This window comes from Brachycentrus maculatus, unplaced genomic scaffold (genome assembly GCF_059751285.1).
Source record: "Brachycentrus maculatus isolate JH-2025_06_01 unplaced genomic scaffold, ASM5975128v1 h1tg000340l, whole genome shotgun sequence".
NCBI lineage: Eukaryota > Metazoa > Arthropoda > Insecta > Trichoptera > Brachycentridae > Brachycentrus > Brachycentrus maculatus.
This window is the reverse complement of record NW_028281089.1, coordinates 735940-753782: the sequence shown is the minus strand read 5'-3', so window position 1 is coordinate 753782 and position 17843 is coordinate 735940. Positions and strand designations below refer to the sequence as shown.

General features: G+C 38.2%; 1 protein-coding gene across 1 annotated transcript; it reads left to right on the top strand.

Annotated features, from left to right (window-relative positions):
- Positions 1-41: 41 nt before the first annotated feature.
- Positions 42-16669, top strand: mio (GATOR complex protein mio). The gene is made up of 16 exons (XM_088269208.1): positions 42-385; positions 1896-2093; positions 3337-3477; positions 4120-4314; positions 4655-4850; positions 5442-5680; positions 7136-7317; positions 7879-7972; positions 8731-8869; positions 9382-9565; positions 10413-10589; positions 11438-11576; positions 12229-12367; positions 13505-13694; positions 14254-14459; positions 15130-16669. The coding sequence occupies exons 1-16, from the start codon at positions 256-258 to the stop codon at positions 15224-15226; spliced, it is 2646 nt and encodes an 881-aa protein (XP_088125334.1). The 5' UTR covers positions 42-255; the 3' UTR covers positions 15227-16669.
- Positions 16670-17843: the final 1174 nt, after the last annotated feature.

Below are 17843 nucleotides of genomic sequence, written 5' to 3'. Positions count from 1 at the left end.
CTTTCCTAACCAAGCAAGTACTTTTATTTATTACTTTTTTTACACTTAATAGCCATATATTTTATGTTAGCAGATGAGCTTTGAGCTGTCAAAATTTATACAAATGATAACATTATCGTTCGGTGCGTGTGGTTTATTTACTCACGTCTAATGTAATTTTCACAAACTCTATAGTCTCTGTTTAAGAACCTTTCCTTATTTTTGTCTTTAATGCTTAAATTTAAAATTTACCGTCGCATTTAGTAATTGGAGGTTATGACGACCACTGGGATTAAACTTGAGGTGCTCTGGTCACCAGTGCACCCAGACAAGTTTGTAACTTGGGGCTCGGACGTTAGCCTTTATGAAGTGGTTTCCTCTACGGATTCAATTGAAAAACCAGCCTGTAAGTAGATTATGATACATGTACGACATATAAATAAAATTTCATATTTATGATTTGGAAATTTACTTTTTGTTACGTACTGTTGACTTAAAACACGCTTCGGACGAGAAAGGTATTTCTACCCGTTCGGTCGATTGATGCTTAAGGACGGGAACGGTATTTTTACCTTTTCCGCCAAAGTAAGTTAATTTAACTATTTTATTCATGCCAAGATATATTGTTTTTCAAGTAATTATGTTACGAGATAGCTGATCTTCCACCTCCCGGGAGCGGACCGGAGAATGACAGGACACAGTCCTATATAAAGAGGAAGAAGAAGTTATTAATAAACTATTAGGAGCATACGTAAATTGTTACAAATATCATTGTATTCAAAATGTTTATTTTGGAACTAATAGCTGAATGAAATCTTTTAATTTTAAATGCTTAAATTTATATTATGTTAACTATTGGACGACGTGTTTTTGCCTTGTATTATCACTTTGTATAAATCGAGGCGGATTTAAACAAATTCACTTGATATGCTTACGAACCTCACTTCTCCTATATACAACCTATTTACTACACTTGTACTCAACGCAAACAATTCTAGTATTCTTATTTTTATTACACACATCATCCAAACTCACCAAACATCATTTAATACACTACCACTCTTTTTTATTTTATTTTTTATCTAGTGATGTTTTTACAACATTTTGAGTGTGTCCAAATACTTGTTCACAAAATCTGGATTATCTCCAATTAAAGGAGTTATTTACATATTCCTTTTTAACATCTCATCAAAGATGAAGAAGAATATGGAAGTCTGGGCATTTACGGGGCTGACGACCGTCATAGGCTGGTTTAAATGATCACTTTACACACGTTTAACATTCACCAATTCTACCCATTATTGACAACCACACTACTCAAATTCTTGGAAGCTCTATATATATGAACCAATTTAGAAACCTTGTTCTTGAATCACTAGAACTTCACAAGAGACATCTATTGGTTAGATGTAAAGAAGCCTTTTATTAAGCAGAAACTCTAATATTAGTATGTGAGGTCAATTTATTTCGGACCTCACATACTAATATTAGAGTTTCTGCTTAATAAAAAGCTTCTTTACATCTCACCAATAGATGTCTCTTGTGAAGTTCTATTGATTCAAGAACAAGGTTTTTAAATTGGTTCATATATATAGAGCTTCCAAGAATTTGAGTAGTGTGGTTGTCAATAATGGGTAGAATTGGTGAATGTTACACGTGTGTAAAGTGATCACTTAAACCAGCCTATGACGGTCGTCAGCCCCGTAAATGCCCAGACTTCCATATTCTTCTTCATCTTTGATGAGATGTTTAAAAGTAAAGTGATGTTTTTGATCGTTATTATAACATATGTGGAATTGTGTAATTAATTTTTTTTTTTATGAATGTAACTATTTTTTATTATATACTTTTACTAAATGTAAAGCTGTACAATTCCCGAATAAATAAAAAAAAATTATGTGTGGTTTTTGTTGCAGGTCTGAAGCTCTCTGACAACCTAGGGGCATGTTTGGTAGCCAGCAATGTCAACTATCACTATGTGACATGTGTGGACATTTACCCTCAGCCGGAAGCAGATCTGCTCCTCGCTCTAGGGCAAGCAAATGGCAAAGTATCGCTCACAACCTTTGGACCGACGACATTCGACTCCCTCGGAATAAATGGAAAAGAAATTGGTAAGAGGTTTATTTCTTGCACTCGGTTCGCAGCAGTTGTAGGAACCTCATGTCAGGTCAACCTGAGATAACTAATAATAATCATATTTACAACATTTTGAGTGTGTCCATATACTTGTTCACAAATCTGGATTATCTCCAATTATATTTTCTGGCATTTCTCATGTGTGTGATTATAATCCAGGATTCGGACCTCATACTAATAAATCTGCTCAATAAAAAGCTTCTTTTCATCTCACCAATAGATGTCTCTAGTGAAGTTTTAGCGATTCAAGAACAATGTTTCAAAATTGGTTCACATATTATACAGAACTTCCAAGAATTTGAGTAGTGTGGTTGTCAATAATGGGTAGAATTGGTGAATGTTACATGTGTGTAAAGTGATTACTTAAACCAGCCTATGACGGTTGTCAGCCCCGTAAATACCCAGACTTCCATATTCTTCTTCATCTTTGTTGAGATGTCAAAAAATAAAAATCGTATTATTTTGTGAAATAAAAAGACTTTGTTTTTTGACCCACTGACAAAAAAATATATATTAAATAATAATAATTTTGGATAGTTTATACAGCGCCATTTTCGTTAAATACTACCTCAAGGGCGCTTCACTGTGATTGAATTTAGCAAAAGAAGATAGTGGAAATGATTTAGCAAACGAATGCTTTTTTAGTTTTTTTCTAAAGATTATCTCACTGTCACTATTTCTAACTACAGGTGGAAGAGCATTCCACGCCATCGATCCTACGCTCGCCCAATTTAGTGCGCTGGTTGCGAACTGGTAAGATCACTTTCCGCTCCCTATGTGGAGCGTATGGAGTCTACAAACTGTCTCCAGGCTTTTCTGTCGGCCGCCAGGTCCCTTGCATCCTCCCAAGTCGGGTCCGCGTCCTGAAGTTCATACGAGAACTGCTGATGAATCATCAGCAGTGGTCGTCCTGGGAGGCGGGAACCTGATAACTTGTAAAAGAAGTTAAAATTAACACACTAAGGACGGGAAACGTATTTCTACCCGTTCGGTCGATGGATGCTTAAGGATGGAATAGTATTTTGACCTTCTGCGCCAGCCTCATTTCAAAGTCAGAAAAGAAGGAATCATTTAATGTTTTTATATGAATATTGTGTACACAATTATCAAATCCCGTCGCCAGCGATTTGCAGGCGTAAAAAACACCCCTCCGAAATGTGTTGATGCTCATGGTAGATGTTGCATATATAATTGATTAAAGCTCATGAAATATTTCAGTACCGAAACATGCGAGGCAGTGTAACGCGGTGGCGTGGAACAGACTGGACTCCAACATTTTGGCTACGGCATTGGACAAGTACAGAAATGACCACTGCATATTCTTGTGGGACGTAATGAGATGCCCGTCAGGGGGAGAAGGTAAGGAAACGGAGACAATAGCAGCGAGTTTATGATTTAGGAGAAAATATGCTTTTCATTAACTGATTCTTCAATGACTTTGTAGTGAAATCTATCCATTTTAATCTAAGTTTTACTGAGTAAATACCACCATTTCTTAAAATGGATTGTGACACGTGTTTTGATGCATTCTGCATCATTTTCAATCACATGTCACATTAGATTTTAAGACATTGACTTTATTTATGCGAATGATGAAATAAAAATAAATTAATCTTCATCATCAAATACTTGAAGGAAAGTTGATCAGCCCTACGCTCCAGGGATATTAAATATTATTATATTATTCAATATTAGATTGAAAAATCAGTAATTAATTTGCAACACCCGCCAAAATCCACCAAAATCTTATATGGGTCGGGTAGTGGTCCCATGGTTAGTGTCGCGGACTCTTGTGTCAGAGTTTTTCAGTTCGAACTCACTCTACCACAATTTGATACCTATTTCTAATGAGGCGCTTAGGCTCACAGAAATAGTATGAAATTGAAGTACTTTTGTAAATAATATATATATATATTTTTTTTTTAAATATATACAAATATGACTAGTTCAGATAATAGCGCTCGATCAAAGATCCCATGATAAAATTGTATGAAACTGCAGACAGTGTCTCCCCCTGGGGCCTCCTGTCTCCGAACCAGTACGGGATGAGCCCCGGCGCGGGGGCGGAGGTGGCGCGCCCCATCGCCAAGATGGGCCTCTCCGAAATGGCGCATTCGCTGGCCTGGCTGCGTCGGCAGCCCCGGACGCTGGTCGTCGGCATGAACCAGAAGCAGATCAAGATATTCGACCTGCGAGGTAAGTACTTAATGAAAATAATCCTACTATAAATATCAACGACTGCTTGTGATCGGTAGCCTGGAGGGGAAGAGAGGGAGAGGAAAATCCACAGGATGAACCGATCAAGTTAAGGTAGCAGCAGGCACCTCGGCAGTTGGAGCGCTTCTTGCAGCACAGTCAAGGGATAACTGGAGAAGAGTCACAACCCTCAGTAATGAGGACCACGACGGAGAAGAATAATAAATATCAAGACAGAGACAATATTTTTGATTGCTAACTAACTAACTAACCATCCTCCTGTAAGGAGTTAGGTATTTGTCAGTGGAATATTGATGTTGTGCCATTTATTTTTGTTCAGATTTCTCAAACAAGGCTGTGACCACAACGGCTACGAAGGCCGTGTACGGGGTGTGCGTGGACCCCCACAATGACTACCAGCTAGCCAGTCGCGTGGACAACGTCATCACGGTGTGGGACACCAGGATGTTCGACAAGCCGGTCCTCACGCTGGTGCAAAATAAAGCGGTCACCAAGATTCTGTGGTGCCCGACAAGGTATCTGTTTATATATTAAATATTAAAATCTAACACTGATTTTTTGAGTCTACTAAATTGTATTTTACTGTTAAAAAAACATCAAAATAGAATTTACGACAATTTTTTCGCCTTTTTATGACATTTTCAAGCTTCTTCTTCTTTTGCTTGGTGTGTAGGCCTTGTGGCCTGTTTTCTAAGAGGGATTAGCTTCCTGTGATGTTGATTCCCAGCTGTTGATCCATCTCTTTTTCGGTCTGCCTGGGAGTCGTCTACCTTGGGGTTGGCCATACAGTGCAATGGGGGGAGGCAGAATGATTCCATTATCCTCACATGCGCAAACCATTGTCTCCTTTGTTGCCTTCCCCATCTAACGACATCTTCAATCTCGTATATTTCCCTTATCCTGGCATTCCTTATTCTACCTCATAGTCTTTTGCCAGATATGCTTCTTAGAGTTTTCATTTCTGACATACGAAGCGCATTTTTTGTGACTACGTGTCTGTTGTACTTTTGATCCCATACAAGATGGGTCGCACACATGTTTGATTGTCTAGTTAGAAAAGGCTGTTTACGAAAGTTGCGCTAGTCACATTAGAAGTTGATTTGCAGACAATATCTGCTGGGGTCCCTGCAGCGCTCCAGCTCGGTGCTGCACCTGGCGGACCTGCGGGGGCTGCCGGCCGAGGGGGGCGCGGAGGGCGGCGAGAGCGGCGACCCGCCCGCCGCGCTGGAGCGCTCCGTGAGCCCCCTGCGGCCGGGACCCGGCGCGCCCGCTGGCGACTCCAGCATCGCCAGCTTCTCCTGGCACCACCACCACACCAACCGACTCATCGCTATCACCGTGGCCGGTAAGCACACTCATCCAATAGCTGGAAGCGCGTCGCAAGAACCTGGGTACCTGGGGACCTGGACCTATCCGACATCGGATATGTGATATTTTTTCTTTTCTTTATTTGAAATTCTTTAGCATTTCACAATATATTATAATTACAAGTACAAAAAAATATATTAATACAAAAAAATATCCCACAAAGGCATGGCCTGTGTGTGGGTATATATTATATTTTAGGTTATAATAAAGGGCACTGGCAAGAATACAATAGATATTATCAGAAATAAAATTAGATTAAAAGTGCTAAGATAAACTTCAAATATTTGATTTTAACAGAAAATGTATATTACAAACTAACATTTAAAGTGTATACATTTTAAAACATAAATTTTTAAAAAAGTAAGCAAGAAGACTCTTGTTAAAGATGTAAAAAGAATCCCACTTCAGAATACCCTATCAGGAACATGGAACAGATCAATATTCAGCGTGTTATTGTTCAGCATAGCGGTAGCTCTTCCTACGGGCATAACCATCGGCAAGTTGGTCCTGTATATAGGAATGTAAAACAATCTATGCCGACGCTGTCTTAGGTAACTATCGGGAGTTCATAAGGAACTCTCACGGGAAGTGGTATCATACATGATAAAAATAATAAAGGATACTGTTATCATAAACCGAGCTTGAACACAAAATGCCGAACCCTCTTCTAGTGGAACGGAAGATCTGCTAAAAACAGTCAACAGTCCGGCTTCTCCTGAGGAGTGAATAGTGGTTTTCTCCCAGCAATGAGCAAATGCTGAGAAGTTCCTGATTGGCCCACACTAGATTATTTCTTATGTTCCCAACACAGATTAAAATAAAACAATTTTTTTAAGTTATAAGGAACAAAAATCCACTTAATGAGATCATTAAACCTTGTACATAATATGCAGGGTAAATAATAAATGCAATTCCCATATAAAAAAGGACACTCATCCACTTTTCTCCCAATGGCCATTCAGTGACGTGCTTCTCGCACACAAACTTAATATCTTTATAACAAAACAACACACCTGAATAGATTTGTACCCACATAATCTAACCTAACTTCCTAACCTTCCATAAGGCCTTATGGACGGTTAGGCTATATGAATTAAAACACCTCTTTTATATTGATATATCAACATTAATGAAGAAGAATATGGATGTCTGGGGATTTACAGCACTTACGGCTTATCATGAGTTGGTTTTAAAGATAACTTAATACACGTATAACATTCACTCTTCTGCCCATGATTGACAACCGCACTACTCAAATTTCAGAAGTTATATTTTTCCTTCCACGGACACCTTCTTTCTCTTCTTCTTTCGCGTGCAAGGGCACCATCTATGTCGAGTCGAGTATGTGTCTTTATTTAGCGGAGACGTTCTTGAAATGTAAGATTTTTCATATCATCCTAGAAGGCTAATTGATGTATGGTCACTTCTACAGGGAACCTGACGGATTACACCGTTTCGGAGCGGATCACGCTCAACTGGGGGTCTGGCGCAGGACCCATCGTGTGGTCACACGGCTACACCACCCTCAAGGTCTTGGACGAGAGCTTCAGCTCCATGATGGACGACATCTCCCTCAAGATCAAGAGAAGGGCTACCACCGAATATGGCCTCCTGGTGAGCTACACTCGGCACAAGTCAATAGCTTCCTGGTGGAACATGATCAGTTTTAGTCTTTGATAATTAGCTTGTATGAATTGAAACACGCGTCCTGTGCATGAAACCCCTATTTTACGTTTTTAAGGGACTGAAAAAAAAATTAAATGAGGGGAAAATGTAAATGCTGGGCTTTGAAAAATGTGAAAATCATGTAGATGAGATTTTTTGCACACAAAAACCTATACGGAGGGAACGTATAAATTGGGGGTGTTAAAATAAAATTATGATCGCAAATAATGCTTTAAAAAAAAGCATTCAAACAGATCGAGTCAAAAATTTAATAACAAGAATCTGACGATGTCGGTATTGACGAAACCCTGTCACTGGTCAATGAAAATAAAGTCATTTTACCACTCTATAAAATAAACCATGAATATTTATAAAATAAAAATGACCTTTGACCGTATGTCCCGTAACTGACATCTATGGTGAATTTTTTTAGCTAAGTTAGCACACACCTTCATGAAGGATGGGACCAACATCAATATCACTTGTTTTGTTTTGAATATGTGATTTCAGGGAGTTCTTTCTCAAAATGGTGACTTGGCAGAAGATGACCAGCTGAAGAAAGTGTGGTACTGGCTAAACCTCAGTAAACTCCTTGTTAATGAAGGTAAATCATGATTTTTTGCTATCCCAACACACATGAAGAAAAATATAGCTAAACCACAGTAATGTGTGCTTCAGTTTGTAATAATTAAGAGTAAATATCTGAACATATCCAACCATCAAGCAGAGTGCGCTGATGTACTTCGGACACGTCATGAGAAACGAAAAATATCGTCTTCTCCACCTAATCATACAAGGAAAGATTGAGGGGCGAAGAACTCAAGGACGCCGAAGGACATCATGGCTGAAAAACCTACGACAATGGTTTGGCAGAAGCACCAAATCTCTGTTCCAAGCAGCAGCATCAAAAGTGATGACCGCCGATCTTCGTTAGAAGTGGTACAGAAAGAAGAAGAAGAATCTGATCCATTAATATAATAAATCCAAATAATAAAATAAGTGGTCAAAATCTACAAGAGTCTGTGAGTTTTTATAATACACGGTCTCTGTAACCTGTTGGACTTTTAGGCATCTCAATATAGATGAAAAAAAAAATTAAAGTCTTGGTAACAGGGTTTATGACCTGTAATAGTCTGGTTGTTAAGTGATCACTTTACACACGTCCAACATTCATTATTCAACCCATGATTGACAACCACTCTACTCGAATTTCAGAAGTTGTACATTATTTTTCCTTCAATTGACACCTTCTTTCACATACGAGTTCTTAAGACAAATTTGGAAAACTAAATTTTTAAAATTTAAATATAGATCAAAACACTTATATTTGTTTTACAAACATGAGTGACCTTTAATTGGCAGGTTGTATCCGAGGCCTGTCCAGCAAGCATCCCGGAGTGAAGTCGGTGCTGAAGATAGATTCGCCTGAGGGAGTTCTGGGCACTTCCTACAATCACCTATTGCGAGTCGACTTTGGCAATATGCAGAATACAATTTACAGGTAATAATCTATTATTTTACAGATATCAGATCTAGTTATAGATATATGTACAAATGTACATATTTATATATTAAATGTTAAAATCAAACACTGATTTTTAGAGTCTACTTAATTGTATTTTGAAGTTAAAACATATTTTAAAAAAACTTCCTTTCCCCGAAAATTAATATACGTACCTACATACCCCATTACCCATTAAACACTTGGCCTCAACTATTGTTTTCTCCTGTAAATTATTATTACATATGTTACACCTATTACATAAGTACCTAGAATTGTATAGCTTTATAAGGATCTTCAGTCCATTCAATCTTCATATTAGTTTGAAAATGCTATAATAAGGCAAACAATTGTCACAATTTTTTTTTTGTGTTTTTTAACAATAAAATACAACTTAGTAGACTCAAAAAAAATCAGTGTTTGATTTTAACACTTATAAATTAAATTAGAGTTCTACAAATTAAACTCCAAATACAATCACAAACATAAATATTTCGTCTTATATTATGTAGGAGTGAAGATCGCGACCGAGGCCTCCAGCTGTGCGGGTGGGACTTCGACCGGGACTCCGCTTCCATCACGGACTTCCTGCGGCGGCTGGAGAACGAGAAGGCCTACACCCGGGCGGCTGCTATTGCTGTCTTCAACATGAAACTCAGAACGGCTATTGAGATCCTCAACAGGGGGGCTGAAAAGGTTCTCCGTCCGTAATTCCTTCAACGCACTTAGCATTTTAGTCACCCCCTTTTGGTTGTGTGTGGTTGGGTAGTGTGTTTGGTGCACAGAAAGAATAAAATAATGTACTTATAGTTTTTTTCTTTTATTGATACAAATATAAACTTATAATGATAGAGAGTGAAAATAATTGAATAAAATAATGGCAAATAAATTGTGAAGAAAAAGAAAAAGTATAAAATGTGCGAAAATCAAAATTTTATCTAAAAACGACGTGCGTTACAGAAGGTAGCCCAACATTTCTTGTAGTGCTTCGTGTCCGCTGTTCAGACTTCAGACCTGTTCGGCTCGGTGCGTTGGGATTTGTTCGGGCTTATTCTAGGAACCGGAATAAATGCCGCATCACATGAAAGTTGTTTGAACAACTAGTAAATATGTTTGTGCATATTTATTACTATTTGATCAAGGACCACACTGAAAGGAGACGCCATCTCTTCTTGTTCCTCCCAAATTAATTGATGTATGTAATTCTATATAAGTTTTACTTGGTAAATACCACTATTTCTCAAAATCCATTGTGACACGTGTTTCGATGCATTCTGCATCATTTTCAAACACCGTTTGCATTCTTTCCTCATTCTTTAGGCTTATTAAATCATATTTACTTGGGTATTGACAGTACAAAAATACCTTTGTATAACATAATAAACAACTGATAACACTTGTAATTAAAAAGAAATAATAGTAATAAATTGAAAGTAATTTCATTAATTAGATCATCAGTCACTTTGTGGTAAAATCAATCCATATTCAATTAAATTAAAAATAATTCTCAAAGTAAATAATAATAATGTATTATTGACTTTAGGTGCCGCAGAACTCGACTCTGAGCATTATAGCCATGGCCTTGTCGGGGTACTCCGACACCCCGGGCAGTGTGTGGCGCCAGCTGTGCTCCGCCAACAGGGGCAACCTTCAGGACCCCTACATGAGGGCCATGTTTGCATTCCTCACCGCAGACTCCAACTCTCTGGACGTCGTACTGGTAACTTCCTCCCGACCTTGACATTGAATAATATTAATATTAATTTGTATAATTTATATAGCGCCATTTTCGTAAAATACTACCTCAAGGGCGCTTATAAAGACATGGATAATGATAATAATAATAGGATGCTGATGATAATGATAAACAAAAAATAAATTTATATTAAAATGTCGTCAATCGGTTTCGTGATGTCGAGTGGGCTGAGTCTGGAAAAGATAAGCCGACAAATTGTAACGCCTTCCTCTTGATCCCCATGGGCTGGAGAATGGCCAAGGTGTTGGGCAGGACGCCTTTCTAAGCGATGGCCGTCACGCTGGAGGGCAGCTTATTTAGTTCCTCGTCATTGTGGATGGCCAGCTTCTAGCTTCCAGACTAGCACAGTTCAAATGGGACTTCACTTTTATCCTCTCTTGTCGCCCTTCCGTGATCCGACATGATGGTTTTATCTCTGGGATTTTCCGCTTTCATAAGAATGGGAGCTGGTGTGATGAAGGTATTTAAGGTTGTGTCGGATTATAGTCCCGTGGTTAGTGTCGCGGACTCTCGAGTCAGAGTTTCTGAGTTCAAATCCACTCTACCACAATTTGATACCTATTTCTAATAATGAGCCGCTTAAGCTCATAGAAAGAGTATGAAATTGAAGTGTTTTTGTTAATAATAAAAACACAAATATTTCTCTTTTTATAAAAATAAAATTGTAGTTCGATTTCATAAAATTTAATGGTTTAAGCACATGTTCTAGGATCGTTATTGTCTATTGCAAATTTTTTTTTTTGGCTGAAGTCACTTAGTTGTCTGTGTGCTGCCTGCTAGGTGTTTACGTGTGATGGTGTTGTACCTTCCAGAATGAGAACGGACTGAGCGTGGACGACAAGGTGGCCTTTGCCCTCACGTACCTGCCCGACTCCAAACTGACGGACTTCATCACCCAACTGACCAGCAAGCTCATAGATGAGGGAAACCTGGCCGGCATCCTGCTAACAGGTATACAAAGAGTTTACATTTGTTTGAATAAGTCCCTGCTGTTGCGTTTCCACTTGTCCGGGATACTGCCATAGGTGAATGTCGTCTCAAAGAGGAAGACAAGTTTACAACATTTTGAATGTGTCCAAATACTTGTTCACAAATCTGGATTATCTCCAACTATAGAAGTTATTTTTCATATTATTTTTTGACATCACAACATAGTTGAAGGAGAATATGGAAGTCTGGGCGTTTCTTTCATCTCACCGATAGATGTCTAATGAAATTCTAGTGATTTAAGCACAATGTTTCGAAATTGGAACATTTATATAGAAGTTTGAAGAATTTGAATAGTGTGGTTGTCAATAATGGGTAGAATTGGTGAATGTTACACATATGTAAAGTGATCACTCAAACTAGCCTATTACGGTTGTAAGCCCTGTTAATGACTTCCATATTCTTCTTCATCTATGTTGACATGTCAAACAAAAATAGGAAGACAAGTCTTCATCCAGTCTTCCGCATCATGCCTACTTTGGATACTTTCATTATATCACGCGAAATCTTAACATTATAACACGCGGAAATAATAGTTTTATCAGTGAAGACAAGTGATTAGAGCACTTATGAGACCTGAATTTTTTACAACTAATTTAGTGCGTTTTTTGTACAGGAACGAATATGGAAGGAGTCACTCTGCTTCAAAAGTATTTGGATATAACTGGAGACGTTCAGTCTGTTAGCCTCATTGCCGCAAGAGCCTTCCAGCAAGAACTCACCTGCGTACCACAAGTTCAGGAGTGGATTTCTAGGTTAGTACTAATCTTCTTCTGCGTGTGCCATATCGCTCACTCCTTTCAAGAACGTCACGAGGAACTGTCACGAGAGGTGGTATCATACATGATAAAAATAGTGAAGGACATTGGTACCACGAACCAAGCTAGGACACAAAATCCCGAACCCTCTTCTAGCGGAACGGAAGGTTAACTATCGTTAACAGTCTGGCTTCTCCTGAGGAGTTTTATGTAATTTCCTCCCAGCAATCAGCAAATTCTGAGAATCTCCTGATTGGCCCACACTAGATTATCCCAACGCAGATTAAAATAGCACATCTTATTTTATATTATTTATTGATTCGGCGTGAACTTTGTGGAATGACATGTTGATTATTTTGGCTTAATTTACACACAGCGAGACGGACTCTCAACGGGCTCTCTTCTATTGCTGATATTAGCTGATATGTTCTTGGATGATCTTGAGACAGAATTATTAACCTAACTTCCTAACCCTGTAAATACGGTGATTATTTTATTGGAATATACTGTATTAAACATATAAGAAATAGAGTGGATTTAATACTTATTTATTTTTTTACAAAAATGTTAATAAAATTAGTATATAACCACTCACCGAGATTTTTACGTCTACCGGTTTCGAGACGTACCCGTCTCTTCGTCAGGACAATCACTAACACAGCATGCAAACAATACTACCCTTCACCACCATAGCACCATTTACACACTCAAAACTACACAAAATGTCTAACACATGCGATTTTTGGTCGACCCGAAGACCAACATGCACTATAGTTTTCAATACAGACATGCGTTACGAGCCGAGGTTAAACGTATATTAAAATTAGACTAGGAATCGAATCTACTTATATACTTGTAGGATGAGAGGAGTGGGGGGGGGGTTCAAATTGGATATTGACGAATCGTGTTTAATCGATGTCGAATCAAACAATGGACTTTATGTAAAATTTATTTGGTTGTTAATTAGAGGAATATTATTTTTAAGTGCTTTCCTAATATAAAAAATCTCCATATTATTTAGTTTTAACCCTTTATTATTAGTGTTTAATATTTTTACTCCCGTGTCTTTTTTGAAGACGTGATTTGATTCTATGAGGTGATTGGATTTAATAGTTGGAGCGGTTGTATTTCCAGCTACCGCAATCTGCTGGACTCGTGGCACTTCTGGTCGCAGCGCGCCATGTTCGACACGACGCTGAACGCGTCCAACCCGGGCCGGGCCCCGCCCCCGCAGGTGTACGTGGCCTGCAACTACTGCGGCAAGAGCGTCTCCGCCTACATGCAGGGCCTCGGCAGGACCAGGATCGTCATCAGTAAGATCAAGGTAAACACCGCATCGCTGGGACTAGCGGGAATATGGACAATTGGAGGGAGGCTTTAGTCATTATAAATAACATTTTGAGTGTGACCAAATACTTCTGGATCTAAAGGTCAATAATGCAATCATAAGGCACTTGAAAAAGTACAGCAAAGTAGTGATCATTCATGTTAATTTACAGCACAATTTCTTATTCCAACATAGATGTTGGTAGTGAACTCACATGAACTGTGTCTAGAGTGCAATCAATATATCTAAGAACTCCGAAAATTGAGTAGCATGGTTATCAATCACGGGTAGAATTACTGTTTATTGGTCTGTTATTAGTTATGTTTTGAATATTTAAAGCACTAACTTTGTGGATCATTGTAATATATTATTTGGAGAAATGAAATAACTAAGTTATTTTATTTCTTCAAATAATGTGTTAATAGGTACGTTATTTTTACGAATTTCTATTTGTCACCATAGCGATATTTTAAGAAAAAGCGGTATTTACCAAGTGAAATTAAAAATTTCTAATACGAGTATTTGGAGTTTTGCTGATCGCTTTCTGTGGTCGTAGCAAATATCGGCGTGCCCCAACTGCCGCAAGCCGCTGCCGCGATGCTCTATCTGTCTCCTGCACATGGGCGGGGGCCCTCCGCTGCCCCCTGCTACGCCGCTGATGCCCCTCTCCGTAGCCCCCGCGACGCCCTTCTCCGCATGGTTCACCTGGTGCCAGGCGTGTCGGCACGGCGGACACGCGCACCACCTCATCAACTGGTTCAAGTAACTTGCCCATCCTTCTCTTGCAAACTTACCCATCCTTAACTTAAAGCTTGCCCATCATTGTCTTGCAAACTTGCCCACCTTTCTCTTGCTACCTCACCCATCCTTCTCTTAAAAACTTTCCTTTTCCATTATTCTCTTACAAACTCATCCATCCTTCTCTTGTAGACTTACCCATCCTTGTCTTGCAAACTTGCCCATCTTTCTTTTGGAAAATTACCCATACTTCTCTTGCCAACTTACCCATTCTTCTCTTGCAAACTTTCCCATTCTTCTCTTACAAATTCATCCATCCTTCTCTTGTAGACTTACCCATCCTTGTCTCGCAAACTTACCCATCCTTCTCTTGCAAACTTACCCATCCTTCTCTTGCAAAATTACCCATCCTTCTCTTGCAAACTTTTACTGAAATAAAAGATAAATAATCGTGTTTTTATTATTTACAAAAATACTTAAATTTCATACTATTTCTGTGAGCCTAAGAAGCTAAAAATAGGTATCAAATTGATGAAGAGTGGGTTCGAACCCAGAAACTCTAACCCAAGAGTCCGTGACTCTAACCACGGGACCACAAACTGACAATTAACTAACACAACTTACCTCCATTCTTCTTTTGCAAACTTACCCATCCTTCTAGGTAATTTCAATTTGAATACTAAAATTGTTTCAGGGAACATGCCGAGTGTCCGGTGACGTCGTGCACTTGCCGGTGTTTCCTGATCGACTCCGTGTCCAGTCATTCTTTCTTGCAAGCTTGCGAGAGCTGATCACGATGGTTCATTTCTGCGTAACACCCGCCGCAGTGTACAATATAAGTGCCGTAGCCCCTTACCCATCAATTTGCACATTTCGTAAATTTAGAAACTCATCCTGCATCTGTTCCTATTTTACAGTAGTATTGTTGTAGAGATTCAGTATGTAATTTTTTTTTAACCGTACATTCACATGTCTGAAGTTCATGAGAGCCAGTTGTATAAATCCAACTCATTTGTGATATATTTCATGTACCTTGTAGCTTACATCGCACAGTGCTATTGTATTAATGTTTGAAATGTTTGTACACATGTACCCAGCTACATTAAGGTCAGGTGAGGTGCTAGTACTCATGTACCCAGCTACAGTAAGGTCAGGTGAGGTGCTAGTAATACCGACGAGAAATTCGGGAAATCAGGAATTTCATAATACAAATTCAATGCATTAGCCATATTTTTCAACACCCTCTGTGATCTTGTGCACTACACAGAATTTTACCGTTTTTGAAAAATAAAAGCAACTACGACAGTTAAGCGTGATTGAATTTAAGCGCAACATGTTCACGCACCGATCAAGAGCACCGATCCGAAGAAAGATGGACAAAAGCACAAGCCGATCATCGTTTTATCACGATAACTGAATAATAATAATAATTTGGATAATTTGTATAGCGCCATTTTCGTAAAATAATACCTCAAGGGCGCTTATAAATACATGGATAATAATAATAATAATAGATAATGATAATGATATACAAAAAAAATATGTAATAATAATAAATGCGTCGTCACTCGGTCTCGGGCCGTCGAGTCTGGAGCGGGGAAAGGATGAGCCGACAAATTAAAACGCCTTCCTCTTGATCCCATGGGCTGGAGAATGGTCAAGGTGTTGGGCAGGACGCCTTCCTGAGCGATGGTCGTCACGCTGGAGGGCAGCTTGTTGAGCTCCTCGTCATTGTGGATGGCCAACTTCCAACTTCCAGACTAGCACAGTTCAAACGGGACTTCACTTTTATCCGCTTTGCCGTCCTTCCGTTATCCGACATGATGGTTTTGTCTGTGAGGTTTTCCGCTTTCGCTTTTATACGAATGAGAGCAGGCGTAATTAAGGTGTTTAAGGTTGTAGTTCGATTTCATCAAATTTAACCGTTTAAGCGCATGTTCTAGGATCGTTATTGTCTTTCCACATTTTTATTGCAGTCATTTATTTGCGAGAAGCTAGAGGTTTCGGATGAATACACTATGGTCATAACGTGCCCTTAAGGGACGAACACAAAGCACTTTTTAACGCCCGATTGCCACATGTGTTCATTCGGCACAGATTCTTAGAAATACACTACACCGTTTAGGACCGCATTGCTATATTGAACGACGCAATGATATTATTGATGCACTTTCATCAGTTAACAGGTAACCTTTGTAAAATTATAACTTTTAACCATTTCAAGTTAACACCAATAACAATATTTATAGATGAGCAAAAAATTTTAGATTTGAGATGTAAATGTCCGGAGAAAATTAGATAAATGTTGGAGCGTGGTCCCTCAGCAGCCGCGCCGGGCGCTCGAGGAACCCACAATCAACTGAATCAACTGAAGTGCCGGACGGTAAAATTCCGTGTAGTGCACAAACGCCCTCTCAAAAATTATACTTTTGTATGAAAAAGTTTATAGTGTACTTTCATTCAAATCAACTGACAGCACTCTTAATGATATATTTCATGCATATTATGTAAGAATGGATATTTCTTATTATACTGTGCCTTTTAGCCTATTCAATTTTGCCGAAACAAGTAAGTTTGTTATAAAAATAAGTGAATAACATAGACAATTATGGATCTATTGATACTGACTACACATGCAGTACTCAGTATGAGATTTTGAGGTTTGTTTAGTTATCAGCTAGGTTAGGTTATCTGATATACGCACACACAAACCTTTAGAGTTATGAACATAGACATTTCTAGTCGTAAAATCAATACATTGTACAGTGTACAAAATCCATTTAATATATTGTAAATAATGTATAATGATATATGTATTTGGAATTTGAATAAAACATGATAATAATCCATAATTAATAATCCATAGTGCATCTAACATAATTTTTTTGTAAAATTTATATTTGAGTCCAATTTGCAAAGTTATTATATTCTTATATATCGCTCACTCCTTTCAAGAACGTCATAAATCAAAAATCTTGATTTTTCAGGAGAACGTTTTTAAAGTTGAAAAATATAATACAATGTATTAAAAATAAATATGAAGCCACTTACTGAACTTTTTACTATGCAACAGATCTTTTTAGGTAAAACCTGAAGGTTTTTTCTCCATTTGAAAAATATTTATTATATTTTTAAAAAATAATTAAACAATACCTTTTCATCAAAATGCAAAAACAACATTTTCTGCTCTGTAGCGGGTAAATATTAAGTTTAAAATATGCCTCTTTTGCTGGGATATAATACATTTTCTGGGGATTCCGAAAACATGCCCAACTCAAAATTCACGATTTTTGATTTATGACGTTCTTGAAAGGAGTGAGCGATATATAATATTTATATATCAGTAACTTGTTTGACTCCAACCGCTAACTTGATGATATTCCATTGTATAATGTACAAAAAAAATTA